The 12,917-nt window shown below is 44.5% G+C and overlaps 1 protein-coding gene across 1 annotated transcript; it reads right to left on the bottom strand.

Annotated features, from left to right (window-relative positions):
* Positions 1-613: 613 nt before the first annotated feature.
* Positions 614-12,601, bottom strand: LOC148430282 (uncharacterized). Its single transcript, XM_088466632.1, has 2 exons — positions 12,353-12,601; positions 614-3,471 (listed from the first exon to the last, which is right to left on the bottom strand). The coding sequence occupies exons 1-2, from the start codon at positions 12,585-12,587 to the stop codon at positions 1,664-1,666; spliced, it is 2,043 nt and encodes a 680-aa protein (XP_088322758.1). The 5' UTR covers positions 12,588-12,601; the 3' UTR covers positions 614-1,663.
* Between the last annotated feature and the right edge of the window lie 316 nt (positions 12,602-12,917).

Raw genomic sequence — 12,917 nt, 5'->3', positions numbered from 1 at the left:
TAAAAGCCTTTGGCACTTACGACATGCTTGTAATTTTACTTCAGTATAAAATAGGTCTAATACTAAAGCAGCAAACTTTGTGAAAACCAATACTTGTGTCATTCTCAAAACTTTGGGCCACAGTTGTGTGTGTTTATATATATACATACTGTATATTCTGCCATGTTCAAGGTTAGATATATTAATTTAGGAAAAGCACTCGCTTAAGTTAAAGCAATAAAAAGTTAGTTTATTACCACCAGACAGTATTCTGACAGGCAATTTGGTATCACATCCCAATTGTCGATGTTTAGGTCCCTTACGGACCATTTTCAAGACAACTCACCAGTATCTCACAAGATGCCAGTTTTAATAGACAGAATTTTTATTCTTTGGTCCATAAGACCTTCTTCCAGCCCTCGGTATCTGGTGGTGCTGCCCAGCCCTCGGTAGCTGGTGGTGCTGCTCAGCCCTCGGTAGCTGATGGTGCTGCCCAGCCCTCGGTAGCTGGTGGTGCTGCCCAGCCCTCGGTAGCTGGTGGTGCTGCCCAGCCCTCGGTAGCTGGTGGTGCTGCACAGCCCTCGGTAGCTGGTGGTGCTTGCCCAGCCCTCGGTAGCTGGTGGTGCTTGCCCAGCCCTCGGTAGCTGGTGGTAGAGGCAGCCTCTTTATCGTTGCTGTAGAATAGTTGTAGGTTTTAAGCCCATCAGTTCTTCTCTGAAAAAGGCTTTTTATAACGCCAAAATTCACAATATATTTCAGTTTTTGCTAACCAAAACATTTTTCTTTACCCCCCAGCAGTTACCAGCTTTGTACCATTCCAGGTTATTCCCTGAACTTAAATAAAAACTAGAAAATAGAGGTGTGTTACATCTTGTGACAGGTAGTGTATACAGATCTCTCAGTGTATATATACAGATCTCTCGGTGTATATATATATTAGGGATGTGCAGGCTTGTATTAGTTCGGATTTTTCCCACCAAAAATCGGGTATCAGAAAGAGGCAAAACGTCATCTTTCTTGGACTTTTGTCCAGGAATGATATTTGTCCAAGAAAGATGACATTTTGTCTCTGTGTGAGTAGACTCTGTACATTGCATTGTTTTTATTCCATTTACATTTAAAAACAAAAGCATTTTTACTATGCATGGTGGCATAGTGTTAGAATTGTTGCCTCATAGTGCTGGGGTGTAAGGTACTATTCCTAAGGCCATATTTGTGTGGAGTTTATATGTTCTCTCCATGATTGTGTTTCCACTAGTAACTCTGGCTTCCGCTCACAAACCTTATAGGCAGACTGGTAGGTTAAGTGGCTTCTGATAAAAATGGAACCTGGTGTGTGATGAGGAATTACATTGTAAGCTCCAACGGGGGCATGGACTGATGTGACTGATTACTCAGAATAGCAACTGAGCACATCCAAGATGGCTGTCTCACCTTATACAAATATGCAAAGTGTTTTAAATCCTATTGGGAGAATGGTGCTATATAAACAAATAATGTAATTAGTTATCTTAAATGTAACATTTTAATACATGCCTGTTTCATGTCTACCAATTAAGGAAATTAAACTGTGACTTTCTCATGCCTTACAACAGCTGGTTCTCACCTGTGACTTCTCTGATGTTTAATAAGATCAAATGATTGTGAAAAACATTTCCCACACTTAGAACATGGAAATGGTTTCTCACCTGTGAGTTCTCTGATGTTTAACAAGATCTGATTTCTGTATAAAACATTTCCCACACTCAGAACATGGAAATGGCTTCTCACCTGTGTGTGTTTTCTGATGTCTAACACAATCTGATCTCTGTATAAAACATTTCCCACACTCAGAACACTGAAATGGCTTCTCACCCATGTGACTTCTCTTATGTACAACAAGAGCTGATTTATGTATATAACATTTCCCACACTCAGAACAATGAAATGGTTTTTCACCTTTGTGACTTCTATGATGTTGAACAAGATGTGATTTATGTGAAAAACATTTCCCACACTCAGAGCATAGAAATGGCTTCTCACCTGTGTGACTTCTCTGATGCCCAACAAGATCAGATTTAAGTTTAAAACATTTCTCACATTCGGAACATGAATATGGTTTCTCACCTGTGTGATTTCTCTCATGTATAATCAGCTGTGATTTCTGTGTAAAACTTTTCCCACACTCAGAGCATGGAAATGGCCTGTCACCTGTGTGACTTCTTTTCTTATGACTAGCAAGAGATGACTGGTTTGTAAAACATTTTCCACACTCAGAGCATGGAAATGGTTTCTCACCCGTGTGACTTCTCTGATGTATAATCAACTGGGATTCCTGTGTAAAACTTTTCCCACACTCAGGACAGGGAAATGGTTTTTGACCTGTGTAACTCCTCTGATGTGCAACAAGAGCGGATTTATTTGTGAAATGTTTTCCACACTCAGAGCATGAAAATGGTTTCTCACCTGTGTGACTTCTCTGATGTATAATAAGATGTGATTTCTCATTAAAACGTTTCCCACACTCGGAGCATGGATATGGTTTTTCACCTGTGTGGACTCTTTCATGTATAACAAGAGATGATTTGCTGATAAAACATTTCCCACACTCAGAGCATGAAAATGGCTTCTCACCTGTGTGACTTTTCTTGTGCCTAACAAGTTGTGAGCTCTGTGTAAAACATCTCCCACACTCAGAGCATGGAAATGGTTTCTCACCTGTGTGTGTTCTCTGATGTATAACAAGATGTGATTTCTGTGCAAAGCATTTCTCACACTCAGAGCATGAAAATGGATTCTCACCTGTGTGAAATCTTTCATGTATAACAAGATCTGCTTTTCGTGGGAAACTTTTCCCACACTCAGAACATAAAAATGGCAGCTCACCTGTGTGACTTCTCTCATGAATAACAAGACCTTGTTTGTGTGCAAAACATTTACCGCACTCAGAGCATGGATATGGTTTCTCACCTGTGTGACTTCTCTTATGTCTAACAAGATATGATTTTAGTGAAAAACTTTTCCCACATTCAGAGCATGGAAATGGCCTCTCACCTTTGTGACGTCTCTCATGTCTAAGAAGATATAATTTCAGAGTAAAACATTTCCCACACTCAGAACATGGAAATGGCCTCTCACCTGTGTGATGTCTCTGATGTGCAACAAGATATGATTTCACAGTAAAACATTTTCCACACTCAGAGCATGGAAATGGCCTCTCATCTGTGTGACTAGTCTCAACTAGGTTAGCTGTAAAACTCTGAAATTTAGAAGAGGACATTACTGCATCACTGCCATGATCTGTACTTTGTGAAGCAATATGAGAGTTACCAGGGGAACATTCCCCAAGAATAGAGGGATCAGATGGTATATCTGCACTGTGAAGTGCTGGATGTATATTTAGGGTAAGGTGGTTTTCCTCTGGAGGGCCTCGTGTGATGTTCCTATCTTCTAATTTTAAATGAGGAGACCACGCGAGATGCTCCTCCAAAGTATTCCTTGTATTGGGTCCATCTAGTAGAAATAAAATAGTTAACCAAGAATACCACAATAAAGGCATCACTAATCAATATTTATCATACCCCTATTCCCATAGGTTTGTGCTTCGTACAACCTTATGCAGAACACTTTGGGGCTGGTACCGCTCACACTAATAAATATAATACAGGAGAAGAAAGGAGACACGGGGAGCTTTGCTGAGTGATGCACTAAAGATCATATATTTATGTTACCAACATATACATTTCAGTGGTACTTGCATTAAAATAAAATCAGAACATGTTCCCACATAACATAATATATGTATTTTGTAATAATTTATTTAATCCATTTGTCCTACTATTGCAGAGACATAACAACAGCTAAAATAAAACCATTTGTGCAAAAGTTGGGTTAATAATTAGTGATCAAACATTGATGTTATGTTTCAGCTCCGAAACATCGTTTGCCGCTTGCGATAATTAATATGAACGTGTAACAATCTCAATAAATGTAGTTATTTTGTTTGATCCATTCACGCTAGGTAATACACGTTATTATGTGCAGCAGGCTGATATGTAATAAGCCAGTCACTGTGACACGTTATTATGTGCAGCAGGCTGATGTGTAATAAGCCAGTCACTGTGACACGTTATTATGTGCAGCAGGCTGATGTGTAATAAGCCAGTCACTGTGACACGTTATTATGTGCAGCAGGCTGATGTGTAATAAGCCAGTCACTGTGACACGTTATTATGTGCAGCAGGCTGATATGTAATAAGCCAGTCACTGTGACACGTTATTATGTGCAGCAGGCTGATATGTAATAAGCCAGTCACTGTGACACGTTATTATGTGCAGCAGCCTGATATGTAATAAGCCAGTCACTGTGACACGTTATTATGTGCAGCAGGCTGATATGTAATAAGCCAGTCACTGTGACACGTTATTATGTGCAGCAGGCTGATATGTAATAAGCCAGTCACTGTGACTGATTAGGACATGCCTGGTCAACCTGTGGTTCTCCAGCTGTTGTGAAACTACAAATCCCAGCATTGCCTGCCAGTTTTAGCATTCCCTAATACCAAAACTGTGGCAGGGCAGGCTGGGGCTTGTAGTTTCATACAGCTGGAGAGCCACATGTTGGCCAGGCTTGCATTAGGGTGATAAACCAAAGATATTGAGCTGGTTGGGTGTAATATAAAGATGGGTCACTGGGGTAATTCTTCCATTTGTTCTACCTCTCAGAATATTACAGAATCACGGGACTGAAAAATAAGAATTTTCCGCCCATCACTGGCATCGCTTGCGCCAAATGTATGGAAGCGGTAAAAAAGAGGCGACCACACACATCGAGTTGAGGCAGGAACTGTCACATTGGAGGACAAATATGCCTGCCTAATGGCAGAAGTGACCCATCTAGCGATGGACCCTTTTGAAGCAGGCCAGACTCTCTGGTGCATCAATCAACACCAACAATGATTCCGTACACCTCAAAGACGCAGTATGGTCCAAGTAAATGCGTAACGCACGGTACCACATCCAACAGTGACAAGGAAGAAGCTTCACTAGTCACTGAATCCTGGCAGAAAGCCGGAAGGACAATATCTTGGTTAATGTGGAAAGCCGATACCACCTTTGGCAGAAAGGAAGATTAAGGGTGTAAAAAAATAATAAGCGGAGCTTTATAGGACAGAGCCACTAATTTCAATACCCACCTGGCTGAGGCAATGGCCAAAAGGAAAACAACCTTCAGAGTGAGATATCACAATTCTACAGACTCCAAAGGCTCAATGGCGCCTCCAAAACTAAAGGTATATAAGGAGACTGCATGCGAAGAACTCCTTGTAAGAAGGTCTGAACTTCTGGAATGGTGGCCAATTTCCTTTGAGTCGACAGGGATGAAATTTGTCCATTAAGAGAGGACAATCTCAGACCCTTACCCAATCCCTCTTGTAAAAAGGACAAGAGGTGAGATACTTGGTTATTTCAGGCATGAACTTGTGTTGGTCACACCAAGAAATACGATGATAAATCTGGGAAGTAACTGGTTTAAAAGCCTGTATCATGGTTTTCACCACAGACTCTGCAAACCCTTTGATCCTCAGAATTTTGGATTCAAGAACCATGCCGTCAAAGCCAAGCCATGCAATTTGGGGTGACGGCATGGGCCCTGATGCAACAGATCTGAACGCGGAGGCAGATAAAAAAAGAACATCTGAATAAAAGACAAAGCTAGTGGGTTTCAACCAATCTGGCAAAAGGAACAGCTTCTAATGAAGCTACCATTTTCCCCATTACCTGTATAGCCCTTAGAACAGAGATATGAGATATCTGTAAATGGTCATTATTCTGGATTGAAGATCCTGAATCTTTGCCTGTGGCAGAAACACTCTATGACACTGAGTGTCGAAGAGAAAACCCAAAACTACCATCCTCTGAGATGGAGTTCAATTTGATTTGGGAAAGTTGATGATCCAGCCGAATCTCTGGAGCATACCTAATTTAATCTGAATATGTAGTTTCAATAGAGCTATTATGGGAGCCCTTAGCAACAAATCATCTAGATAAGCCAAAAAATGTATTTCCTCTCTCCTGAGTAGGAATATCATTGTAAATGCTCTGTGAGCGATGGCCAAACCAAATGGCAGAGCCTGAAACTGAAAATGTTGATGCTCCACTGCAAACCGCAGAAGATGCTGATGATCCCGCCATATAGGAATATGGAGGTAGGTAGGCATCCTTAATATCTATGGAAGCCAGAAAATCTTCATCTTACAACAGAACAAATGACTGACCTTATTGACTCCATCTTGAATTTCTCCAAGTGAAGATAAGCATTTAACTCCCTGAGGTTGAGAATGGGTCAGAATTACCTGTCTGGCTTGTCTACTAAGAGAAGATTGGAGTAAAACCCCAGAACTACCTGTAGTGCGGAAATTGAATAATTTCTCCGGATATGGCAAGCACAAAAATTGCCTGCATGAGAGCCGCCTTTCTGCAATCATCAACAGGGAGGAGTTGAAAAGAACCTTCTTGGAACAGGACCCTCGAAATCCAAAATGTAACCCCTGGTGACTATATGACTTACCCAAAAATATGGATTGTATTGAATCCAGGTTTCCTGGAATTTGAGTAAGTGAATTCCCACCAGAGGACGGGTCCCAGTCCTGTGACAGTCATGTGGATCTCCCTGCTGGTTTAGCTGCAGGTCGACTGGTGCCAGAACCACCTCGTCCCCTATAGGTCCCTCTTTGGAGACCTCTAGGTGCACCTTGGAAAGCCTGAAATCTTCCCTTACCTTCATTCCGAAAGGAACAAAACCTAGGAGTTTTTGTTTTAGGTGTAGTTACAAGAAGGTAAGGACTTTTACCTCCTGTAACCTGTGAAATAATTTTTGTTGCTTCTGGACCAAACTAAGACCTTCCTTCAAAAGACAGTGCCTCTAGAGTATCTTTTGATTCTACGTCTGCCTTCCATGTTTTAAGCCAAGCGAACGCCTGGCAGAAACAGCTAAGGCTGAAATATGAGACTGTATCTAAATAGTATCTAATAAAGCGTCATCTATATAGGTTAGAGCTTCCGAAATCTGATCAGCTAAGGAGTTAGCTTCAGATTCATCCCCAGATTGAAAATCAGTAATCATCTGATTCATCCAGGGACAGATAGCCTCAATCACCCAGAATTGGCCGCAGCGATACTCCTGACAAGGTGAACAAAGATTTTAGAACAGTCTCATTCTTAGTCGTGAGGAACCTAACCAACCTAGCAATAGGAGCATCCACCATGGGTGGTATTTCCCATTCGTTGGTATCCTCTTCTGAAATAGGATAAAGACACTTACATTTTTTCAGAATATGAAATTTTGAATTCAGGGCCTAATTCAGACCCGCTCGCGAGCGCTGAGCACTCGCAAGCGGGTCGATGTTGGCCAAGTGCGCATGCGTACGACGGCGGAGGCTCCGTCGTGTGCATGCGCGAGACCCGAATAACGACGGCCAAGCCGTCGTTATGGGTCTCGCACCAAAGGGGGCGTGCTGTCGATGGTGAGTGACAGCACGCCCCCTTTGCTGGGCGCGTCTGCCCAGACGGAGGCGTTTCCATGGGAACGCCTACCATCTGGGGCCGGCCCCACTGACATCACTAGTGATGTCAGTGGGAGTGCTTTTGGCTCTGATAGAGCCAAAAGCACTCCAGGGCTTGCGGCAACGAGACCCTACCTTTCGTCGCAAGCCCGATGGTCGCGATGGTCTTGACCATCACGACCATCATCATGGGCGCTCGCATAAGCTGTGGGTGGTAACCCACAGCTATGCGAGCGGCCAAAAGGCCGCACTATTAAAAAAAAAAAAAAAACGCCCTGATTCAGAGCGGGCGCTCGTTCAGAGCATCCGGCTCTGAATCAGGCCCTCAGTTTTAACCAGGATCCCTTTACTATTTCCTCAAAGTAAGAAAATTCTGGGAAAACCAAAACATGTTTCTTCTTACGTTTGAAAAAAGAAACTGCACTAGTCTCTGGCATAGCCGCCATCTGTAACTGCCCTAGTCTCTGGCATAACCGTCTCCTGTAACTGCGCTAGTCTCTGGCATAGCCGCCATCTGTAACTGCCCTAGTCTCTGGCATAACCGTCTCCTGTAACTGCGCTAGTCTCTGGCATAGCCGCCATCTGTAACTGCCCTAGTCTCTGGCATAGCCGACCCCTGTAACTGCGCTAGTCTCTGGCATAACCGTCTCCTGTAACTGCGCTAGTCTCTGGCATAGCCGACCCCTGTAACTGCGCTAGACTCTGGCATAGCCGACCCCTGTAACTGCACTAGTCTCTGGCATAGCTGCTTCATGAAACTACGCTAATCTCTGGCATAGCCGCCATCTGTAACTGCGCCAGTCTCTGGCATAGCCGCCATCTGTAACTGCGCCAGTCTCTGGCATAGCTGCCTCCTGTAACTGCAGAGTTTCCCTGATTGCAGCTATCAACATAGAAACTCCTGAATGTGACTAGGAGTCACCCTCCCAGTTTGAGGAGTCCTCCCAGTCATAATCCAATTCCCCTTCTTCCTGTGAAGAAATAACTGAAGCTTCTTTTGCAGGAAAATCTACAGAGGAATGTGACCACTTTTGAATGGCTGTGGCCCCGAATTATTTAGAGACTTTGCCATCTGAGTGAGTCAACGTCCCATATTCTAGGCCCATCTGGGCTCTACCGAGGGACCAGACAGGGGAGGAGCTTGAGCACAGGGTGTCATATAATTTTCCTGAAAGTAACGTATGTCACCTATGGCATCCGCCATAGAACTGGCCCAATCAGGCACCACCGACTGTTCAGCCGAACATCCTGGTGATGGATTTACCTGTGAACTGTCAGGATCCGGCCTGGAATCGGGTTTTACTCACTGCTGAACTGGTGTCTTTAGGCTCCGAGGCGTTCAGATGCCTGTGGTAGTGGCTGGTAATGGCTGAGGATTTTCCCCGGGGTCCGTTTGGATTTCCTGACTCCTGTGTTAGCAGGCATGGGTGCAGCCATGTTGGTTCATCTCACCTGATCAGTCATCTCCAATGGCAGCCCTGCTAGTCTCCCAGCTGATCTCATGATCCAATGACCAGCTGCCTAGGGGTGTTTAGGTCTAACTCCTGCAACAGGAAGTTGCTGTTCATCATCGCTGTATGAGTGCACGTAGTCTTTCCCTGTGACAACCGTCTCATGTTCCAGAGGCCGTATTTCTTTCTTCAGTCTTCCTGGTTTCCTGTGTGTCTTCAATCACAACTCTGTGTATTCAGTCCTCATGTTCCGTACAAGTTCCTGGCTTCCTGTGTGTCTTCAATCACAACTCTGTGTATTCAGTCCTCATGTTCCGTACAAGTTCCTGGCTTCCTGTGTGTCTTCAATCACATCCCTGTGTATTCAGTACCCGCGTTCTGTACAGTGTGTTTCAAGTCACCCCACTGTGTATCCTTTCCAGTCCTCTGCAGGTGTGTCCGGAGTCGCACCTGTGTACAAATACTCACCACTGTGTACACTTTCAAGTCATCTGCTGGTGTGTCCGGAGTCGCACCTCTGTGTACTAAATACACACCATAGTGTGCAAAGTACGCACCATTGTGTATTTAATCCCTGTGCTTCAGTACAAGATCATCCCGAGTGTCTCAAGCTGCACCTTCGTGTACTAAATACACGCCATAGTGTACAAAGTACGCACCATTGTGTACTTCATCCCTGTGCTTCAGTACAAGATCATCCCGAGTGTCTCAAGCCACATCTGTGTACTAAATACACATCATAGTGTACAAAGTACGCACCATTGTGTACTTCATCCCTGTGCTTCAGTACAAGTTCATCCCGAGTGTCTCAAGTCGCACCTCTGTGTATCCAGTCTCCAACTTCAATACAAGTTCACCCTGAGTGTCTCCAGCTGCTCCTCCAGTACACCCCCAAGTGGCATCCTTGGGTACTTCGCCCCTGTGTTCGGTACAAGTTCCGTCTTCACGTCCAGTACGCCCTCAAGTGGCATCCTTGTGTAATTCGTCCCTGTGCTCGGTACAAGTTCTGTCTACACCTCCAGTGCACAACCAAGTGGCATCTTCGTGTTCCTTGTTCCTGTCTCAGTATAATTTCATCCCTGCACATTCAGTACGTCTCCGGAACATCTTAGAGTATCCAGTCCTGGTGTTTCAGTACTAGCCATTCACCTGTGTTACTATATTCTTAGTGTTCCCTGTGTTTATGTGTATATATATATATATATATATATATATATATATATATATTTCAGTCTTCTGTCACTCCCAGGTAGCTGTCCAGAGGGCCGCGACCTGCTCACTTGGTGCAGCAAAAAAAACAAATCCTAATTGCAGGGGTCGCTGGAGAAAACCACCAAGTGAGTTAGACTCCGCGCCTCTGGGAAGGTCTAGTCAAACCCGGGCTTGACCGCAATTAGGAGACACTTCGTACAAGTATAAACAGTGACTTGTTTTTTTTAAAACTCTTGTCTGGCTTATCCATACTGAGAAAGAAAGACAAGTCTACTCCAATCATTCAGCTACCTAAATTCCCATAGGAAAAGTGTAGCCCTGAATGAATAGAAAATACAGAGGTAAATGTAGAGTCTTATTCACCCACTTGTTTAAATGCAAAAACACCCCGGCCCCAAAAGACCAAATTCTTTGCCTATAAACCAAAGGTAAAATAAATTGTCATATACACACACACACTCATACACACATACCCACACATATAAACACACCTGTGTAAGATACTGCCTATCAGTGCAGTGACTATGCTTATACATACTGTATAGAAAGCCCAGAACACATGGGTAACTACACATCCAGGGTTACGGCTTAGCTTGTCAGGCCTCCATCACGCAGTGTCTGCTCTGACTTCCCCCAGACCTCAGCTGCTCTGACTTCCCCCAGACCTCAGCTGCTCTGACTTCCCCCAGACCTCAGCTGCTATGACTTTGCAGCAGCCTGTACTTTAATCAGAATAAATACCTGGGGGAGTGGATGCGTGGCCGGCTACCGAGTCCTGCTAATTCCGGACACCTGTGAACATAGCATCCAGCGTCCGCTGCTCAGCCTAATGATGTCACCGCTGCGCGAATACACGTGCAGCAGTCATTTACTCACTCTCTGACACATAGCCTCCGGTGCTCGCCAGTGACGTCGCCTGCCGTGCGATCTATGTGCAACAGCGCTCTATCTATCCGGCCATCTGTTTAATCTCTGGCCTGGAAACTACTTGTGGCCCCTCCTGATGACATCACTGCTGTGCGCCTGAATGCCCCTCTCTCATTTAAAAGCAGCAGCGTGTCGCTGCTGCTGTAACCCTCAAACCGAATGCAGCGCTGAGGACTGAAGCAGTGTTGTGCTGAGCAGCCCCTGGAGGTGTGAGACAAGCCGGCTCTGCAGGATCTGTAGTAACAAGGCCCAGCCAATCTGCTCTAAAGCACTGTGCAGTATAATGGCAACAAGATTCATATACTAGTAACATATATGACCTTTATGCCTGCGGCCCCCTCAGATGTGTGTCTGGCATGGAGAGAGACCCAGGGACATGGTAGTTTGGTGACTCTCTCAGTGGCCGTCTTTAGAGTGGGATACAGGTTCACACAAACCCTCTAATCTATATAACTCCCTCTCTGTTGGTGCTTGTCCAGGAACTAAGCTCCCAAATCCAAAGCACTAACATAAAGAAATAAAACCCAACTAAAAGCGAGGACCTTATAGACTGAGCTTATGGTGGAAAGGGGGGGGGAGATATTTACGGGTGGGAGACAGTTCTCAATTAGCTAGTGTCCGACTCCACCCATTACTATACATAACCCAGATGTAAGGTGTCCCCCAGATGGAAGAAAAAGGAATGTATATAACACAGCAGAGTCCAACTCAAAACAGCTCTACATAAGTTAACAAATCAGGAAACGAATATTAAATATAATTTAAATTTCACAGAAACAGGTTAATTGCAAATTGAGCAATAATATTCCACATATCATCCTATGTAGTATCAGTAGGCCAGGCCAAGCCCTTTGGCTGAGCGTGTAGAATTAGGGATTGCTGTAGCAGAGCATGGTTGGACCCTGTGCCGGCCCCGTCCACTGAGCGTACAACAGCATTACGTCATGCGGAAGGGGCGTGACACACTGCTTCACTAAGTGCAACAATGACCGTCCTAAGGACGCCCGATTGGCTGCATATACTGGCCAGGGAGCCAGTCAGTCCACAGGACACTCTGCGGGTGATCCAGAAGCAATCCTGGCTGTAGGCACCCTGCTAACCAGGAACAAGAGCCAGCGGGCTAGGCACTGCTGCCCACAGAGCCTCTGGGCCGGCACCGGTCGCCCATAACTAGTTACGGCACTGTGTTGTAGTGCAAGGAAAATATGCAACTCCTTTCTGTAATAAGTCTTTATTACTCACCTGTGGTGATATCTGTAGGGATTTCATCCTCCTTACACTGCTGATCACCCCTCATATACGTCTCGTCACCCTCTATATCTTCTGCCTTCATATCAGTCACATACATCTCTTCTTCTCCCTCTATATCTTCTGCCTTCATATCAGTCACATACGTCTCTTCTTCTCCCTCTATATCTTCTGCCTTCATATCAGTCACATACGTCTCTTCTTCTCCCTCTATATCTTCTGCATTCATATCAGCCAGAATTTCACCCTAAATAACCCACAAAACAATAAAGTAACATTTTAAAAATGTCAGATTTCATGAAATCACAGTAAGTAGAAGATTTGTGGTTACTGGTGTTACTGTATAATGTCCCATTCCCAGCAGTCACCTCTCCAGTCATGACCCAGGCACATCCCCTGGTGTTACTGTATAATGTCCCATTCCCAGCAGTCACCTCTCCAGTCATCACCCAGACACATCCCCTGGTGTTACTGTATAATGTCCCATTCCCAGCAGTCACCTCTCCGGTCATCACCCAGACACATCCCCTGGTGTTACTGTATAATGTCCCATTCCCAG

The sequence above is a fragment of the Taudactylus pleione genome, unplaced genomic scaffold (genome assembly GCF_031769625.1).
Source record: "Taudactylus pleione unplaced genomic scaffold, aTauple2 ptg004145l, whole genome shotgun sequence".
Taxonomy (NCBI): Eukaryota; Metazoa; Chordata; class Amphibia; order Anura; family Myobatrachidae; genus Taudactylus; species Taudactylus pleione.
This window is presented reverse-complemented; position numbering and strand designations above follow the sequence as displayed.